This window comes from Erinaceus europaeus, chromosome 2 (genome assembly GCF_950295315.1).
Source record: "Erinaceus europaeus chromosome 2, mEriEur2.1, whole genome shotgun sequence".
NCBI lineage: Eukaryota > Metazoa > Chordata > Mammalia > Eulipotyphla > Erinaceidae > Erinaceus > Erinaceus europaeus.
In genome coordinates this window covers 46,375,479-46,395,870 of record NC_080163.1, presented here as the reverse complement: position 1 = coordinate 46,395,870, position 20,392 = coordinate 46,375,479, and the positions used below count along the sequence as shown (strand labels likewise).

At 40.8% G+C, this 20,392-nt stretch overlaps 2 protein-coding genes across 2 annotated transcripts in view; both read right to left on the bottom strand.

Moving 5' to 3' along the window:
• The window catches only part of LOC103108608 (protocadherin gamma-A2-like), a 31,262-nt gene extending 24,223 nt beyond the window's left edge, over window positions 1-7,039 (bottom strand). The window contains exon 1 of the mRNA XM_060179950.1: window positions 3,526-7,039. Coding sequence (XP_060035933.1) covers window positions 3,526-5,949 — 2,424 coding nt within the window. The 5' untranslated portion in view covers window positions 5,950-7,039. The remainder of the gene's footprint in view (window positions 1-3,525) is intronic.
• A 9,232-nt stretch (window positions 7,040-16,271) lies between these two features.
• LOC103108609 (protocadherin gamma-A1-like) lies at window positions 16,272-19,778 on the bottom strand. Its single transcript, XM_060179744.1, has one exon. The coding sequence runs from the start codon at window positions 18,813-18,815 to the stop codon at window positions 16,380-16,382; it is 2,436 nt and encodes an 811-aa protein (XP_060035727.1). The 5' UTR covers window positions 18,816-19,778; the 3' UTR covers window positions 16,272-16,379.
• Between the last annotated feature and the right edge of the window lie 614 nt (window positions 19,779-20,392).

Here is a 20,392-nt window from a genome sequence, read left to right as displayed (position 1 = left end):
ATCTTTCTATCTGTCTTTCTTACCAGAGTACTGCCCAGCTCTGGCTTATTATGGTGCGGAAACTTGAACTTGTGTCTTTTGAGCCTCTACAATGAGATTGTCCGATGTGAAGGTGATCTTGCTGTGACATCTGTCATCCCATTGATTGCCAGGGTTGAATTGGCTTATCTGTCTGGCTGGTGTCCCCCTCCTCCTTCACCACTCCATGTGAGGCCCTCTGGAAGCTGCCTGCTTGGTAGAAGAGGAGGGCCTTCAGGAATAGTGATGGACTGGTCTTTGGTAGAGGGTATAGGAGTTAGGGATGCTCACTGGATAGAACCTTCAAACAAGCTCCCCAGGAATGAGAATCTCTTTGCATAACAATTAGCTATCTATCCCTGCCCTTCCTTTTTTTTCTTCCTTACTTCCTTCCCTCCTTTCCTTTCTTGCTTCCTTCCTTTCTTTATCAAGTTGTCTTTGTTTATTTCACCTAACCAAACTTCTATGTGCTAATAAATGTGACATCAAGTTATCTTTCTTGGGAAGACATGCACTGACCTTACTTACACTAGTACTGTCTCAAACTTGTTACAGTTACTGTTTTTGAAATGGTCATCACTGAAGAATAGCATTTGACTACCAGTCTTCTCAGTAGATAACATCTCTTAAATTTGTCCTTGATAGCATGGGATCTAGTTTCAATATTTTTCAGTTTGACCCATTAAGTATACAAGTATGTAACAAGAAGACAGGGAACATGTGGGAATTTAAGTTGAATGATATGATGGACACTGTGGTTTCACTCAGAGTAGTAAATATATAAAAGCAAAGAAGACTTTGCAATGCATTGACATAATGACATATTGGGCAAACCTACAAGTGATGGGATGGCCTCCAACCTGGCCCTAGAAGTAAGCAAAGGCATCCCCAAGAAATCTAAGAGCATCAGATAAGGGAAAAGACCTGGGATACTGAAGTAGTCCACTTCCCCTCATTCTAGAGTGAAAAGGATTTTTTTTTAGAAACGTAATGTGAAAATTGGTATTATATATGTTTGTTATATGTTTCAGAAATGTTTTTATCTGCATACTCTCTTCTAGACACAGAGAATAATATAATGCAAAAGACATTTCCATTTCTTCTCTTTTCCTGTTTGTGCTACGAGTGTTGTCACTGGCAATCAGGACCTACATGGTGAATCCACAGTGAACATTTCTTCCTTTTCCCCCTTTTATTTGATAGAGAAAGAAGAGATGGGGGAGGGAGAGGAGGACCTGCTTCATCACTTGTGAAGCTTCCCTCCCTTTGCAGGTAGGCTTGAGTGAGTCATTATTCATGGTAACATGTGTGCTCACTGGGTACCATATTACCCAGTCCCATAGTTTTCCTTCCAGTCAGGATACATAGGACATTTTTTCTTTTTGCCTTTTTATTAAGGGGTTACTAGTTTACAGCAAGTGCAGTAGTACATTTATTCTTGTGAAGAGCAACTGTACATATCAAAATACTTGTCTATATATAATTTTCCAATTTCATACCTTATTATTTATTTACAAGATGTCATAATGTATTGTTCCATAGTAAATTCTATTCTTTTATAAACAATCTTGTAATAATAAACAGAATGGAATGAAATCTCATATAATATTTCCCTCAAATGCTTTTGAATGATACTTTAAATACATATTTCACTACTTGACTACTTCTAAATTCCAAAAAAGTGATTCTATTACATAGATTATTTATATATTTCTTTTACAGTATTATATGTAAATAACATACTAAAAACCAGCAAAGTAGTAATGGGGGGAATGTGGCTGTAAGGAGGACTAAGGGATTAGAGGCTTCATACATCTATCTACATATATGTTTATCAGAAGACCAACCTAAGCACCATACAGCTGTGGCATATGTGATCCCATGGACTCAACCTAGGGCCTGAAGCATGTCAGGTCTGTGATCAATCACTAGGATATCTCCCTGTACTTGAAACATTTTTAATAGCTTCTTTGAGTAGGAAACTTTGAGAAGAAACACTTATAAGAAAGATCTTTAGATGTAATTTTTTGATATAGTGTCTCAATACCTTAAGGATGTATAATATTCTTAGAGATAAAAAGGGAATAAAGTTTCCAGATATCAAAAGGAGAATAAATATTATTAGTAATAGTATCTTGCCATTATAATACCCATTTACCTTAGACATCAATCCAGAAACATAGAGTACTTCACACTAAGCAGGAATTCCATGACATAGCTTCCTATACTATAGTAAAGCATTTATTGTTTAATTTTTTCATCTTAAAAGAACATTCTGAAAATAAAGTTAAACTAAGCACCTCACAACTGAATGAAGAAGGCTACTGAGATTTAACTAGGAACTAACCAATTAGTGTGGCTTTTTAAATTTTTATTTATTATTACATAGAGACAAGAAATTGAGGGGAGGTATTGAGAGGGAAAAAATAGGGAGACACCTGTAGCTCTACTTCACATGTGAAGCTTTCCTCCTGCAGGAGAGGACAAGGGATTTGAACCCAGGTCCTTGTGCACTGTTGTATTGTGCACTTTAACAAGGTGCACCAACCCCTGGCCCCACCAATTAGTATGTTTTTTTTTTAAATTAATCTTTATTTTAGTTATTCTTTTTTTCCCTCCAGGGTTATCGCTGGGGCTTGGTACCTGCGCCATGAATCCACTGCACCTGGAGGCTAATTTTTCCCAATTGTTGTTGTTGTTGCTGTTGTTGTTGGATAGGACAGAGAGAAATGAAAATAGGAGGGGAAGACAGAGAGGGAGAGAGAAAGATAGACACCTGCAGGCCTGCTTCACCGCTAGTGAAGTGACTCCCCCTTGCAGGTGGGGAACTGGGGTCTCAAACATTGATTCTAACATGTGTCCTTGCATTTGCACTATGATCATGTAACCCGGTGCACTACTCCATGGCCCAATTTATTCATTTTTAATGAGTGAGAGCAACAGAAAGAAAGATGTAGAGAGAAAGAAATGGAGAGCACTGCTTACTTCTGGCTTAAGTGGTGCTGGAGATTGACCTGGGATATCAGAGCTGGAAGGTTTTTTGCATAATTCTACTATCTCACCAAGGCTCAGGTAGTATCAACTTATTTATGAACAATGTGAAAATAAATATGAACCTTAATTTTAAAAGTAAATAATTTGAGTAAACAAAATTCCACTTTCATATTTTGAAGCGAGAAAGAACTGTTACCACAGGTAAATGAATGAATGAGAAGATTTTCCCATATGAAAAAATATCTGAGAAATCATTACCCAAGTTTCTAGTGCAAATCTGTTGATAACCTAAACATCACCTTAAACCTTCTAACTACTGATTTACCTTTATTACACAAAGATATAAGCTCTCTTCCCTATGGCTAGGTGTAATCCTTAAAACTGTTAAGTATTCACCCAAACTGTTTTTCTGAAGGTTGAATATTTCCACAAGCAAACAAGGGAAATATGGGATGAGATTAAATTGTTTGTTAAAGAAAATTATCTCATAAGTATATTGTGATGAGAATTTACCTGAGAAAATGGTTCTGCTCCTTTATCTTCAAGTAGAGATTGAGGATTTGACAGAAATTCCCTTTTCTCACAGCTGTCCTGGCTGATGAGGGTGTCAGCATAGTTGGGCTGGGGGAAGATCAGGTGACTCTTCCTGGAGTCTGCAGTGAGGGACACCTCATGGGAATAGGTCTGTAGGAAAGCCTGCACCCCATCCATACCCACAAAGTGAGAGGCAGGAAGGCCAGCCAGTCCACCTGCTGAAGCCTGGAGCAGGCGGGATGTGTGCCAGCGCCTCAGCCTGACAGCCAGCAGCACGATGACAAAGGCAAGGAAGATGCAGGACACAGAGGCTAGTGCCACCACCAGGTAGAGTGTGAGGTCAGAATCTTCAGGATTGGCAGGAGACTCCAGGCTGCCCAGGTCAGCCAGCACATCTGGGATGCTGTCAGCTATGGCCACAGTGAGTGTGACAGTGGCTGAGAGAGGGGGCTGGCCATGGTCCTGCACTGCCACCACCAGGCTCTGCTTGAGAGCATCTCTGTCCAGCAGGGCCCTGGCAGTGTGCACCTCACCTGTGTGCAGCCCCACTGAGAAGAGCCCTGGCTCACTGGCCTTGAGCAGGCGGTAGGACAGCCAGGCATTCTGGCCTGAGTCTCTGTCCACTGCCACCACCTTGGTCACCAGGTATCCGGGCTCTGCAGAGCGGGGTGCCAGCTCCACTCCTGTGGAACCATCAGTGGGGAGGGTGGGGTACAAGATCTCAGGAACATTGTCATTCTGGTCCAGAATGAACAGCCTCAGGGACACATTGCTGCTGAGTGGAGGCTTCCCACTGTCCATTGCTGTCACCCATAGCTGTAGTTCACGGAACTGCTCATAGTCAAAGGAACACAAAGCATAGAGGACTCCTATGTCAGTGTTGATGGAGATGTAGGAGGACAGAGGTGCCCCCTGAACGCTGTCCTCAGTCAAGCTATAAGTGACATGGGCATTGTCCTCAGAGTCAGGGTCCTGGGCCATCAGGGCAAAGATAGAAGCACCTCTGAGGTTGTTTTCAGGAATGTAGGCAGAGTAGGAAGCTTGAGGGAAGGCAGGTGGGTTGTCATTGATGTCTGCCACCTGCAGCCAAACATGAGCCTTGGTAGACAGGGATGGGTCTCCTCCATCTCTGGCTGTCACAGTGATATTGTAAGAGGAAAACTGTTCCCTGTCAAGGGCTCTGGTTGTAACCAGTCGGTGGTAATTGTCCACTGACCTTTCCAGCTTGAAAGGAAGGTTGTCTGGGAGTGAGCATGTAATAAGTGCATTCTGCCCAGAGTCTCTGTCATGGACATTGAAAAGTGCAATTACAGTGCCTGGAGGAGAGTCTTCAGGAACTGAGCTACTGACAGATGTCATGTAAAATTCAGGGGCGTTGTCATTTACGTCCAAAACTGTGACAATAACCTTCGCTCTGGTCAGGAGGCCAGGGCCATCACGTGCTTCAATATCAATTTCGTGGAATTTGGCATCCTCATAATCAAGTCTTCTGGTAAGTGTTATTTCTCCAGATGTGGACTTCAGCTCAAAGACCTCTGTGGTCTCATCAGGGCTTTTCTCCTGAAAATATGCCACTTGAGCATTGTACCCCTCATCTACATCAGTGGCGGTCACCGTGAGTATGCGGGTGCCTATGGGCTTATCCTCTGGAACACTTACATGGTACTCGGGCTGTGTGAACAGGGGTGCGTTGTCGTTAGCATCCAGGACCACCACGCGGATGCGGGAGGTACCAGATAGCACCGGGTCGCCTCCATCCAAAGCTGTGAGGACAAGATGGTGAGTGGTTTCTTCCTCGCGATCCAGGGCCTGCTCCAGCACCAGCTCCGGGAACTTGTTCCCATCCACGCCGCTCTGCACGTCCAGGGAGAAGTGGTCATTTGGGTTCAGCTGGTATTTCTGCAGACCGTTTTTCCCCACGTCTGCATCATGAGCAGTCTTTAGAGGAATCCTGAATCCAGCTGTAGTTAATTCACTGATCTTTACCTCCAGTTCATCTACTCCAAAGCGAGGTGCATTGTCGTTAATATCTGTTATTTCCACCTCTACTGAGTAAATATTCAATGTGTCTTCCATCAGGATGTTAAAGTTCACCAGGCACCGAGCGCTCTGAGCGCAGAGCTCCTCGCGGTCGATCCTGCCCGCGGTGACCAAGCTGCCGCTGCGCGGGTGCAGAGCAAAGAGCTGCGTCCTACCTCGGGAGACGATGCGGACTCCGCGCTGCACCAGCACTGGGGCCTCCAAACCCAAATCCTTGGCGATGTTGCCCACAAAGGAGCCTTTGTCGATCTCTTCTGGCACAGAATAGCGCATCAGCCCGGCTCCGGTTTCCCACAGGGCCGCCCAAAGCAGGCACAGCGGGATCAGCCTTCCTTGTAGTGTCCACTCAGGCGGAGCCGCCATTTCTACCCAGGAGCAAGCTAGTCTCAGGGACAACTTCCAGCATCCGGTGCGATTCTCAACCTCTATTCCCAAGGCCCCGGATGGCCACGACCCACTAGACCCAGGACACTCTGAAGACGTTTGATTGACTTTCTCTTCTGCAAGGAAGCATCTCGCTAAAACGCCCAGTTCTTTGTGTGCGGAGAGTGGTAATGTTGATTGGCTGTCCCGCTGGCTTTTACTTCTCAAGTGGTCAACAGCGACGCTCAGAGGCCCAAGTAATTTCTGCACCCTCTCAGGCAAACCCAAATTATTTTAGGTTATGTTCGCCTTGTGACTTTCAGGTTGCTTTGAAAAATCTGGATAGTTCTAAAATATCATACATGCAGCTCTTTTCAGGTAGGTCTCTCTCTCTCTCTCTCTCTCTCTCTCTCACTTACATATAATAAATGACATAACTAGTGTGACCTGAATAACAGCTGCTAAGAAAGTATCACTGAACACTGCAAGCATTAGTCAAGGCATCTGCTACCCTTAATCTAAGCATCTTCAGCCACCAGGTTATAGTCAAAGAAAATAAGATAATCTTTTTATTCCCACAAGATTTATGACTGAGGCTCAGTGAAACTATTAGACAATCAGAATACAGAGGAAGGACATGTAGTAAGGATCCTCTGCTCCTGATTGCCATTTCTGGTATTTTAAATATGTTGGATAAATATAGAAATTTAGAGGGAAGTTAGTGAGAGAGGGAGAAAGACAGGGAGATACCTCCAACAGTGATTCACCAGTTGTGAATCTCTCCTTTCCCACAGTGGGGACTACGGGATTGAACCAGGACTTTATGCATTGCAACATATGAGCTCAACTGTGTATGCCAACTTCTGGTCCCTAAATTTTTTGTAGTTGCATTATCTTGTAAAATTACATATTTCCCCCTTTTTGTTGCCCTTGCTGTTTTAGCCTCGTTGTGGTTATTACTATTGCCATTGTTGATGTTGTTCGTTGTTGGATAGGACAGAGAGAAATGGAGACAGGAGGGGAAGACAGAGAGGGGGAAAGAAAGACACCTGCAGACCTGCTTCACTGCCTGTGAAGCGACTCCCCTGCAGGTGGGGAGCCGGGGGCTCCAACCGGGATTCTTACTCCGCTCCTTGTGCTTTGCACCACATGCACTTAACCCACTGCCACCCAAAATTACGTATTTTAAATGTCAGTAATTGATGTTTTAGCATTTAAGTTCAAACCCTGTATTTAAATACTGAGTTACCAGTCAGCTGGGGAATCTCATATACCTCACACCTTGCTATGAGTAATTTTGGACATAGAAACACTAAACTTGATTAAAACAGTCTCTGCTCTGTGGAAGCTTAAATATAGTGGGAGATATATAAAAGTAAGCAAGAGTCTGACAATGGATATGCTATTGGGAAACATTAGACAATCAGAATACAGAGGAAGGACATGTAGCTTAAATTTGAGAAGCTAAGAAAGATTTTTCCAATATATGACTGAAACTGAAAAATAAAGGGAAGAAATCTATCAAGAAAAGGCTGAATGGTGTTCAAGAATACCTTTACAATCTGCTTGGAGGTCAGAGGCAAAATGGAACACTTAGGGGATATTAAGCTTTTTATATTGGAAAAACTATAGTATGAAAAATTTAAAAAAAACATAGTCATTCAAAGTTGTTTTGTGTTAAGAACTTCTTTTTCTGATGTTAAGTTTCTTTTAAGCATATAAAATAAAATTCACTGCCACCAAAGTAAAAGACTCTTGGGTGGGAGGGGGGAAGAGAGTTTAAGTCCTCCTGATGGCAGAGGAGGACATAGAGGGATTGAATTGTTATGTGGAAAACTAAGAAATGTTGTACATGTACAAACTACTGTATTTTACTGTTGATTGTAAACCATTAATCCCCCCAATACAGAAAAAAATAAAATTCACTGGATGTACTATTGATATTTCAAAATTGAAATACTTCAAATGTACAAAGTACAGAAAATAATGAAAGTTTGAGTCCACAACATTTAACCATTTAACAGTGATCAAATCTTAACACTTTGTCAAGTTTAGTTGAGGCCATTTTGTAATATTTTTTTATTTTTTATTTTTTTGTATTATTTTTTATTTTTGTTCATTTTTCTATTGAACATTTCAGATTTAGTAGGAAGGTACAACAAAATAAAAACGAAAAAGAAAACAAAATTCCATCAGCTCCCTAAACAAAAAATTTGCATTAAAAGGTCAAACTTACCCATATATTCTTCACCTATATTACCCCAAATGTCAACATTTTGATTTCATGTTTCTCTCTCTTTGAATCTATGTTTCAGAGTAGACTGTAATGGATTGTTCCTTCACTTCTTTTTTTAAAAATATTTATTTTATTTTAAAATATTTATTTATTCCCTTTTGCTGCCCTTGTTGTTTTATTCTTGTAGTTATTATTGATATTGCTGTCATTGGATAGGACAGAGAGAAATCGAGAGAGGAGGGAAAGACAGAGTGGGAGAGAAAGATAGACACCTGCAGACTCCCCTGCAGGTGGGGAGCCAGAGCTCGAACCGGGATCCTTATGCCAGTCCTTGTGCTTGGTGCCATGTGTGCTTAACCCGCTGCGCTACCACCCGACTCCCTGTTCCTTCACTTCTAAGTACTTGTGTGATTCTTAAAATCACTAGCCTTATATCATTATTAATTAAATATTTTTAAAAACCTACAGAAAGAGACTAATCTCCTGGTAGCCTTTCTTAAAATGTTCCATTGTAGCATAGGCACCAAACAGGAGCAATAACCCTCATTGGGAAAAATTAAAAGTTTATGAGAAAGTGATGGATTGGATCAACTTTAGGAAAATATTTAGGAAAGTAATTGATGGCAATTAAATATTATGTAGTGGAAATGGGAGTTTGTTATCAGAAGGAATAACTCAAATGATGTGCTTCATTGGGATAATAACTGTCAAAATGGAGTCAGTAATCTTAACATATGACATCCTGCTTGTGTCTAAAATGTTTGAAAACTATGATGCCAGTATCTTATTAGCTCTCATTTAAATTCTTCTAAGCTTTTTCCTCCAAAATCAGTCATTGCAAATACTTTAATTTATTTGCCCTATTTTATATTCTTCAAATAAAAGGTAGCTCTTCACTTTTAAAAAAGTTCCATTGTTCCCTTCTCAGTGGTAATTACAATCTAAACATAATATTTGTGATTCCCATGCATTTGTAAACTATATACACATAAACATTTACCTATTTCAAATTCATACAAATGTTAGCATGATAAGCTTATTCAGCAATACACTTTTCCTCAACATCATACTTCTGAGATTTATTCACAATTATGATTATTATGATTACTCTATATGAAAAATGTTATTTTGTGTCCCATATATCTATAGGAAGATAGTGGGTTCTTTCTTTTTTTTTTTTTTTTTTAGGAAATGGTCCATTTCTTCCAGGTTCTCTAGCTTGGTGGCATATAGTTGTTCATAGAAGCCTCGCATGATATGTTGAATTTCTGCAGTGTCTGTTGTGATTTCTCCTCTTTCATTTACTATCCGATTTATTTGGGTCTTCTCCCTTTTTTGTTTTGTGAGTCTGGCTAAAGGTTTGTCGATTTTGTTTACTCTTTCGAAGAACCAACATTTACTTTCATTGATCTTTTGTATGGTTTTCCTATTCTCAATGTTATTTATTTCTGCCCTAACTTTAGTAATTTCTGTCCTTCTGGTTGCTTTAGGATTCCTTTGTTGTTCTTCTTCTAGGTCTTTGAGATGTGCAATCAGGCTGTTTATTTGTGCCTTTTCTTGTTTCCTAATGTGTGCTTGTATAGCTATGAACTTCCCTCTTAGGACTGCTTTAGCTGTGTCCCAAATATTTTGATAGCTTGTGTCTTCATTTTCATTGAACTCTCGAAACATTTTGATTTCTTCCTTGATTTCCTCTTTGACCCAGAAGTTGTTAAGAAGTGTACTGTTGAGCTTCCACATTTTGGCACTGTTACTAATCTTTTGTTGATTGTTAAGTGTTAGTTTAATTCCACTGTGGTCTGAGAAGATGCTTGGGATGATTTCAGTGCTCTTGAATAGGCTGATGCTGTCTTTGTGGCCTAACATATGGTCTATCCTTGAGAATGATCCATGTGGATTTGAGTAAAATGTGTATTCCAGTTTCTTGGGATGAATGACTCTGAAAATGTCCAATAGTTCTAGTTTATCTATCTCTTCATTTAGCTCCCTTATGTCTTTACTGATTTTCTTCCTGGATGATCTGTCAAGTTGAGATAGTGGGGTGTTGAAGTCCCCTACTATGATTGTGTTACTGTTAATATATTGCTGTAGCTCTTTCAGTAGAAGTTTGATGTATTTAGATGGCTTCTCATTGGGTGCATAGATATTAATAATTGTTAAGTCCTCTTGATTGACTGATCCTCTGAGCATTAAGTAGTGTCCATTCCTATCTTTTTTAATCTTATGTATTTTAAAGTCTATCATGTCAGATATGAGAATAGCTGTTCCTGCCCTTTTTTGTGGGCCATTGGCTTGAATGATAGTTTTCCATCCTTTCACTTTAAGTCTGTGTTTGTCTTGTTGCGTTAGGTGAGTTTCCTGTAGACAACATATTATTGGGTTGTGTTTTCTGATCCATCTTCCTACTCTGTGTCTTTTAATAGGTGAATTCAGGCCATTCACATTTATTGATATCAAAGATTGAAGATATTTTAACGCCATTCTTGTAGAGTTTTAGAGTGTTTTGATATATGTCCTATTTGTGGTGGTCTGGTTGTTTATAGGAGACCTTTCAGAACTTCTTTCAGGGCAGGCTTGGTGATGGTTGCTTCCTTCAACTGTTGCTTGTCTGAGAAGGTTTTGATGCCTCCATCTAGTCTGAATGACAGTCTAGCAGGATATAGTATTCTTGGCTGAAAGCCTTTCTCATTGAGCACTCGATAGATATCTTGCCATTCTCTTCTGGCCTGTAGTGTTTGTATGGAGAAGTCTGCTGCTAATCTTATGGGTTTTCCTTTGTAGGTGACTCTTTGTTTTTCTCTTGCAGCCTTGAGGATCCTTTCTTTATCCTTATTCCTTTCCAATCTAAGTATGACATGTCTTGGTGTCTTTAGGTCTGGGTTAATTCTGTTTGGGACCCTCTGGGCTTCTTGAATCTTTATGTCTTTGGTGTTGTCTAGACTAGAGAAATTTTCAGCTATTATGGCCTGGAGAATGCTTTCTTCCTCCCCTTCTCTTTCTTCCTCTGGTAAGCCAATAATGCGTATATTGTTTCTTTTGAAGTCATCCCATAGGACTCTGTTGTTGTTTTCAGCATCTCTTAATCTCTTTTTGAGATCTCTTACTTCTTTTTTTGTTGTCTCTAATTCATCCTCAATCTTGCTAATTCTGTCTTCAGCCTCATTGATTCTATTCTCTCTGCCCTCTACTGCTTTCTGGAGTTCATCTATTTTGTTGCCCGGCTCTGATAATGTTTTAGCTTGTTCAGCTAGTTGCCTTCTTAGCTCAGCGATTTCAGCTTTCAGCTCTCTAATAACCATGAGATAATTAGAATTTTCTTCCATATTCTCATTTGTTGTTCCTGCATTTCTGATTACAATTTTTTCAAATTCTCTACTCACTCCTGTTATTATTTCCTTAGCTAATGTTTGGATGTTGAACTCGTTGTTTTGTGCTTCACCCTCTGGAGGACTTTTAGCTGGACTCTTGTCCTGGTTCGAGTCTCCAATATTTTTTCTTGTTGTTTTAACCATTTTAAATAAGTTAACAGTTTTTTCAATCCCCGAGTTGGAGTTCAGTGGTGTAAAAGCCTTTTTTTTTTCCCCTGTAGGCTATGGGAGCCTGAGGGCTTTTAAACTATCAATAGGCTTCTTAGCTTAATCACTGACTCCTGACCAAGAGATAAAGCAGGGTGTGGGAGAGATAATCCAGTGGTTATGCAAAGAGACTTTCACAGCCCCTCAGCTATGCCACCGAGGTATAGGTCTTCTCCTGAGTTTCCCGGTTAGATCTCTGTCCCCTGGTTTCCCTCCCTGTTGCTGCTCCAGATTCTGAGGGTAGTAGCAATGGAGACTCAGAGTTGCACTTGGTGAGTCTCTGGGGAGTCCTTTCCTCCCTTCAGCTGTCCCCTTGTTGGTGGAGCAGACTGGAGGTGGTGTCTCCACTGATAAACTGCTGAATGTTAGCAGTCACTTAATCTCTCCTTAGGCCCCTCTCTCCTCTCTGTCACCAGCCACGCGTGTTTGTACTCACGGGTGATTTACTGGGTTTCTGTGGTCATTCTAGTCCTGTCTTGTTTCGGTCCGGGTGGTCTCCTTTGGTATTCCGAGTTGATCCGGGAGAGGAGAGGAGAGGAGAGGAGAGAAAGCGATCTGCTGCTCGTAGCTCCGCCTCCGGAAGACCCGATAGTGGGTTATTTCTATTCTGTTATTTCCCTCTCTCTTTCCTTCTTCCCTCTTTCTCATACTTCTATATTGATGCAAGAATAGAGGAAATGAGCATTACTGGGCAAGTCTCTAGGTCTAAGATTTTCATCTAAAAATGGGGTTTTTGGGTCAATTTGTATGGAAATCACTTCATTATAAATGTTGTATAATAAACCATGTTAAAATATGATTCTAGGGGGCCAGGTGTTGGAGCACCAGGTTAAGTGCACATAATTCAAAGTAGAAGGACCAGTGCAAGGTCGAGTCCCCAGCTCCCCACCTGCAGTAGGGTCACTTCACATGCAGTGAAGCAGGCCTACCGGTGTCTATCTTTCTCTCCCCCTCTGTCTTCCCCTCATCTCTCAATTTCTCTGTTCTATCCAAAAACAGCAGCAACAACAACAATGGAAAAAAGATGGTGTCCAGGAGCAGTGGATTCACAGTGCAGGCACCAAGCCCTAGCAATAACCATGGAGACATATATATATATGATTCCATTTGCTTCAGAATCTTCAATCAGGGTTGGGATCTGATATTTCTGTTCTTCTTTTGCTCTTGCCAGTATATATCACATTCTTGCTCTTCTTGCTGTTCCACTGATGTAGAATCATCTGGGAACTTGTGTCAGTTGTTTTCTGAGACATTTCAATATATTTTTTCTATGTAGAGTCATGGCTTTTTCACATAGCTTCTCCATGGGTTTTTGTAAAACATGGTCTTACTAGTACCATAACTGGATTTGCCAAACTGTGTGAAGATATACGTAACTTAAAGTCGATCATTTCAAGCATTTTAAGTACACAGTTCTTTAGCATTAAGTATATACATACTGTTATGTGGTCATCACCATCATTCATCCACATCCCCAGTAAACTGTACTCATTAAAAACTTGCTTCTTGTTTACTCATCTCCATATCCTCCTGGATATAAGCACTCTACCTTACTTCTCTATGCATCTGAAAACTCTAGTACCTTCATTTAATAGGATTCATATTGGGGCTGGGTGATGTTGTGTCTGGTAGAACCACAATGCCCAAGGACCCATGTTCAAGTTCCTGATTACCACCTGTAGGGAGAAAACTTTACAAATAGTGATGCAGTTCTGCATCTATGTCTCTCCCTCTCCCCTTTTCCTCTCCACTTCTGTATCTATAGAAAAAAATATAACACTAGGAGTGCTGGATTAATCATGCAGGTACCAAGTCCCAGAGATAACCCTAGTGATGTTACAAAAATAAAATGAAAGAGAAAAGAAAGAGGAATCATATAGTATATTACCCTTTGTGACTAACTTTTTTCACTCAGTATAATATCTTACAGGTTTAACCAGGGTTAGCATGCATTATAATTCCTTTCATTTTTAAGGTGAAAAATATTCCTTTGTATGTGTCTGTCACATTTGCTTACCCATTCATCAATGTACGCATAGAATGCTTCTACCTTTTAACTATTGTAATTGATGCAGCGATGTATGTGGGTGTATAGATCTGTTAAATTGATTGTTTTTCATTATTTGATGGTACTTATACTCAGAAGTGAATTTAATGGATCATAAATAATTCCATCTTTATTTTATTAGGCATTACCACACTGTTTTCCACAGCAGCTGCATCATTTTACATCCCTACCAGCAGTGCTCAAAGATTACAATTTATCCATATTACTGCCAACACAGTATTATCATGAGTTAAAAAATAACTATCTCTGCTAGGTACAGAGTAGTATCTTACTTATTGAGTTATTAGTTAACTATATTTTATTACATTAGAACTTTAAAAATTCTTGTATTTATCTCTACATTTACCCCCACATTTTGTTTTCATTGCATTTTACAATGTTAAATAAGTATTCCTTTAATTTTTGTTATTTTTTTCATTTGTAAAAAAAAGGCCATTTGTAAAATTTATTTTATTGTATTATATTTTGTTTGATAAAATAGAGAGAAATTGAGAGGGGAGGGGGAGATAAGGAAGGGGAGAGAGAGAGAGAGACAGTCTTGCTTCACCACTTCTCAAGCGTCCTTGCTGCAGATGGGAGCAGGGGCTCTAACCTGGGTCCTTGCTCTTAGTTAACTCTGTATATTTATTCACTACCTTGGCCCCATTTTTTTGTTCATTTCTCAATAGTTTCATTTCCATTATGATTTCTGAAGTCCAAGAGTAGTTTACAGTATATACTGACATATCCAAACTTACTGTTTCCTTTTACTGCTTAATTTTACTTTATTGCCACTAGGGTTATAGCTGGGGCCCAGTGTCTGCCCATTGACTTCAGTACTCCTGATGGTGATTTTTTACTTTTTATTTTGATAGCAGGTGAAAGAGAGTGAAATAGAGAAAGAAAGGGGAGAGAGACACCTGCAGCACTGCACCTCTGCTCATATATCTTCATGTTCTCTACCAGGAACTTCATGTTCCCACCCCCTCCTTTTAGTATTTTAAGGTGTTCACTTTATGATTTTTCTAGTTTTATTGAGGGAAAACTGTAAAATGGAAGTGTAAGATATTTCAAATTACAATAAGATTTGATATATGCATATTGTGAAAGAATTCCTTGATCAAGTTAACTTATACAAAGTCCATCACTTCACACATCTTTATTTCTTTTTGGAGGGTGGGTGCTGGGGCTTGAACATAGGATATCATACAAGTAATGCATCTCAGCCCACAAATTTACTTCTTTTGTGTGAGAGTACATTTAAGTTCTGCTCTCAGTAAATATCAGTTATATGATGTGTTATCAGCTATAGTTTCCATGCTATACATTAGATACTCAAACCTCATTTATTTTTTATTTATTTATTTTTATTATTATTTTTTCCTCCTCCAGGGTTATTGCTGGGCTCGGTGCCTGCACCATGAATCCACCGCTCCTGGAGGCCATTTTTTATCCCCTTTTGTTGCCCTTGTTATTGCTTCATTGTGGTTATTATTATTGCCCTTGTTGACACAATTCGTTGTTGGATAGGACAGAGAGAAATGGAGAGAGGAGGGGAAGACAGAGAAGGGGAGAGAAAGATAGACACCTGCAGACCTGCTTCACCGCCTGTGAAGCGACTCCCCTGCAGGTGGGGAGCTGGGGGCTCGAACCGGGATCCTTACGCCGGTTCCTGCGCTTTGTGCCACATGCGCTTAACCCACTGCCCAACCGCCCGACCCCCTAACCTCATTTATTTTATAACAGAAAACTAGTACCATTTTATCAAACTTCCTTATCACCACCCTGTTTGTGATTTTAGCATAAGTTATGAGGCATGTGTATTATTGATATTTTTAAATTTTCTGTACCCTTTGTTTGTGATGACTGTGGTACCTTCTCCATGTTTGTGAAAAGAATAGTTATTCTGTATCTGTTTTTCAGCATGCATAAAATCAAATAGGATAGTCAACAATTCAAGCTTTGTAACTTGCATAGATTGCCATAATTTCATGTTAACACAGTTAAAATTATGTTTTATAATCTTTACCTCCTCAAACATTCCTAGATAAAACAGTACCCTACTTTATACACTTAGGTATAACTGAAAAGTAGTTATAATAATCTAAATATATTTGAAAACAATATTAATCACATACATACTGGTGGGTCTTGTGCAGTCAAACTTTATCCTCTCCAGATAAAAAAACAACAATCCATGAAAATAAAATTATTTGGTCAGGAGTAACAAACAACCTGAAGCCAGATTTCCTTGTTCCTAATGCAGTGCTCATTCCAAACAGACATAATACCTCATGTACTAGTTGTCATCTCAGCCACCTCCAATATGATTAATTAGACTCCTTTTCAATGAATGGATGTATATATATATATATATACACATATATATATACATATATATATACATATATATATATGTATGTATGTATATATATACATATATATATATATATTTCTTTATAAGTGATTTCTCAGCATTTATAAATAGAAATCTACACAGACAAATGGGAAACAGAAAAACAGGACTAGTCAACCAAATAAATCCAGGATGTATTTTTATCTAGATAACTTACTACAAAAAGTTTACCTGGGAAAATGTTTCCTTTGTGTCTTCAAGTGAAGACTGAGGTGCTGATAGAAAATCATTTTTCTCACAGCTCTCCTGGCTGATGAGGGTGTCAGCATAGTTGGGCTGGGGGAAGATCAGGTGACTCTTCCTGGAGTCTGCAGTGAGGGACACCTCATGGGAATAGGTCTGCAGGAAAGCCTGCACCCCATCCATACCCACAAAGTGAGAGGCAGGAAGGCCAGCCAGTCCACCTGCTGAAGCCTGGAGCAGGCGGGATGTGTGCCAGCGCCTCAGCCTGACAGCCAGCAGCACGATGACAAAGGCAAGGAAGATGCAGGACACAGAGGCTAGTGCCACCACCAGGTAGAGTGTGAGGTCAGAATCTTCAGGATTGGCAGGAGACTCCAGGCTGCCCAGGTCAGCCAGCACATCTGGGATGCTGTCAGCTATGGCCACAGTGAGTGTGACAGTGGCTGAGAGAGGGGGCTGGCCATGGTCCTGCACTGCCACCACCAGGCTCTGCTTGAGAGCATCTCTGTCCAGCAGGGCCCTGGCAGTGTGCACCTCACCTGTGTGCAGCCCCACTGAGAAGAGCCCTGGCTCACTGGCCTTGAGCAGGCGGTAGGACAGCCAGGCATTCTGGCCTGAGTCTCTGTCCACTGCCACCACCTTGGTCACCAGGTATCCAGGCTCTGCAGAGCGGGGTGCCAGCTCCACTCCTGTGGAACCATCAGTGGGGAGGGTGGGGTACAAGATCTCAGGAACATTGTCATTCTGGTCCAGAATGAACAGCCTCAGGGACACATTGCTGCTGAGTGGAGGCTTCCCACTGTCCAATGCTGTCACCCACAGCTGTAGTTCACGGAACTGCTCATAGTCAAAAGAACACAGAGCATATAAGACACCAATATCTGAGTTGATTGACACATAGGAGGAGAGGGGAGCCCCTAAGATGTCGTCCTCAGCCAAGAAGTAATTGACTTGTGCATTCTCATTGCTATCAGCATCATGGGCTGTCACAGAAAAGATTGAGGCTCCTCTGGGGTTGTTTTCTGGAATGTAGGCAGAGTAGGAGTCCTGAGAGAAAACAGGGGAGTTGTCATTGATATCTGTAATATGCAGTGAAATGTGAGCTTCAGTAGACAGAGCTGGAGTTCCTTGATCTGTTGCTGTTACTGTGATGTTGTAGGTAGGAGTGAGTTCTCTGTCCAGTGTTTTTTCTGTCACTAAACGGTAATAATTGTCAACTAGCTTTTCTAATTTAAAAGGTAGATTTCTAGAAATGGAGCATGTAGTGTGACCATTGTCTCCAGAGTCCTGGTCATGCACATTGATAAGAGCAATTATTGTCCCAGGAGGAAAGTTTTCTGGAACTGATGCAGTGACAGAAGTGATGGTCACTTCTGGGGCATTATCATTAATGTCCAGAACTTTGACCAGCACCTTTGCCCTGGCCATAAGGCCTGCACCATCCTGAGCTTGAATTTCCATTGGATATAAGTTGTATTCTTCAAAATCCAGGGGTTCTTTATTTGTTATTTCTCCCATATGAGGATCCAACTGAAATATCTGAGCTACTCTGTGGTCTATATTGTGAAATGCATATGTTACTTCCCCATTGGCTCCTTCATCAGGGTCGGTGGCTTTTACAGTGAGTAGCTGAGTGCCCAGTGGCACGTTCTCCAGGACACTCACTTGGTACTGTGCTTGAGTAAATGTTGGAGGATTGTCATTTGCATCCACTACTTGAACATGAATACGCAGCATTCCAGAACGGACTGGATCACCCCCATCAGAGGCCGTGAGGACCAGGTGATGGACAGCTTCTTGTTCCCTATCCAGGGGGCTCTGGAGCACCATCTCTGGGTGTTGCAACCCATCAGCTCCCTGTTGCACATCTAAGAAGAAATGAGGGTTGGAGCTGAGTTGGTAGCTCTGTAGCGAATTCACACCCACATCAAAGTCCTGGCCAAAAGGCAGAGGGATCCTGGTACCTGGAGACGTTATCTCATTCATTTTTAACTCTAGTTCCTCTATCTGGAAGTGGGGAGCATTATCATTAATATCAAGTATTTCCACTTCAATAGGGAAAAGCTTCATTTTGTCCTCCACCAAGATGTTAAAACTCACCAGGCACCGCGCGCTCTGAGCGCAGAGCTCCTCGCGGTCGATCCTGCCCGCGGTGACCAAGCTGCCGCTGCGCGGGTTCAAAGCAAAGAGCTGCGTCCTACCTCGGGAGACGATGCGGATTCCACGCCCCGCCAGCTCCTGGGCTTGTAGACCCAGGTCTTTAGCGATGCTGCCGACGAAGAAACCCTTTACTGTCTCTTCTGGCACGAAGTAGAGGATCTTCCCGGCTTGAACTTCCAACAACAGCCCCACAAAAAGGCACAGCTGAACAAGCCTCCAGCATCTAGGCAGTTCTGCCCGAATCGCCATTGCTTTCGATGTTTCCTAGTTTTCTCCCAGTTCGGTATCAAAGGTATAGATTATCTGTTCTTCTGAGCCGAAATTAAGTGAATTTCCAAGAGAATTCAGATCAGAGGGTCGCACAGAAGTAGAATCTGAGAAGCTTCAGGGAGACTGCTTCCAATCTCGCTGTGATGGAGGTGCTGTTTCCCCTTATGTTTTGGTGTGTGTATGCTACCTTAATTTCCAGGCTGGTGAACAGCGACGCCCAGAGTTCTAAGCAGTTACTGCACTCATAGGTAAAACTTTCTCATTAATTTCACTTAACTTTCTTAAATCTTAGTTTACTGCCAAGGAAATAAGTGAGTAGTGTAGACTGTATTTATGGAAAGGGGAAACTACAATATTCACTTATGTAAATGTTGACATATTGCTGTGTATAATAGACCTACTTTTCCTTATTGTTATTCTAGGGATATATCACAAAGGGGACAAAATCACCCATCCACTTGTTTTGTTATACTCAACCACTTTAGAATTTCCAAGGCCACAACAGAAGAACAGCCTTTTGATTATAAGGTTAAAAGGGAGCAGGGAGTAGACTTCTGTAATGTAAATTAAAGTTTTAAAAAATTGGACCATGTCAGTGTCCTTTCCAGTGTGCTTAAGGATTTATCAGAGACATTGGAACTCTGTTATTATTCTATTGTTTTATTATGAGAGATCAGAGAGCATCATCTGTCATATTTGGTGCAAGGGGTAGAATCCAGGGTCTCATGAATGTAAGGCATGCACTCCATTACTGAGTTCCCTCCTTCTCCCAACCTTGAACCCTATCTCAATTTTTATTCCATGCTTATTTTTCTTCTTTTTTCCTAAAGTTTCTCTGTATTATATGAATCCTCTTAAAATCTTTTAATTCATCCAGAAGTAACATAACGCTGAGAATTATGCATTTCACTGGAAGAATGTCACATGGATATCAAGGTATTTTTCTTTCAAAACTGAAAAGATAAAGGTCACATCTTTACATTTTTTTTTTTTTGCCTTCAGAGTTATTGCTGAGGCTTGGTGCCTGCATGATAAATCCACTGCTCCTGGATGCCATTTTCCCCTTTTTTGTTGCCCTTATTGTTGTCGTTATTGTTATTGTTGCCACTTAATGTTGTTGTTGTTGTATATGACAGAGAGAAATTGAGAGAGATGGGGAGACAGAGGGGGGCAGAAAGAAAGACCTGCTTCACTGCTTTTGAGGCGACCCCTCCTGCAGGTGGGGAGCCGGGCCACATCTTTAATTTTAGGCAGACTATTAAGATAATAAGTATTCTAAAACTACACTTAATATTCCCTCCACCAAAGAAACTGATTTTATTAAACACAGCATCAAGACTTTAAAGCTAAATTATCTTCCTTAGTTTAGTTTCTGCAAAACTGGTAAAGGATTACCAATTAAAATGTCTCAGGCTCAGACTGACATATAAATCTTTACCCAAAAGTTAGGAAAGAATGTTCTCAATGTTTCAGAGGTTTACATTTTCCCAGAACAAACTGTGTCAGAAATTGGCAGAGAACCCATAAACACCTTGACTGAAAAGTACCCAAAAATG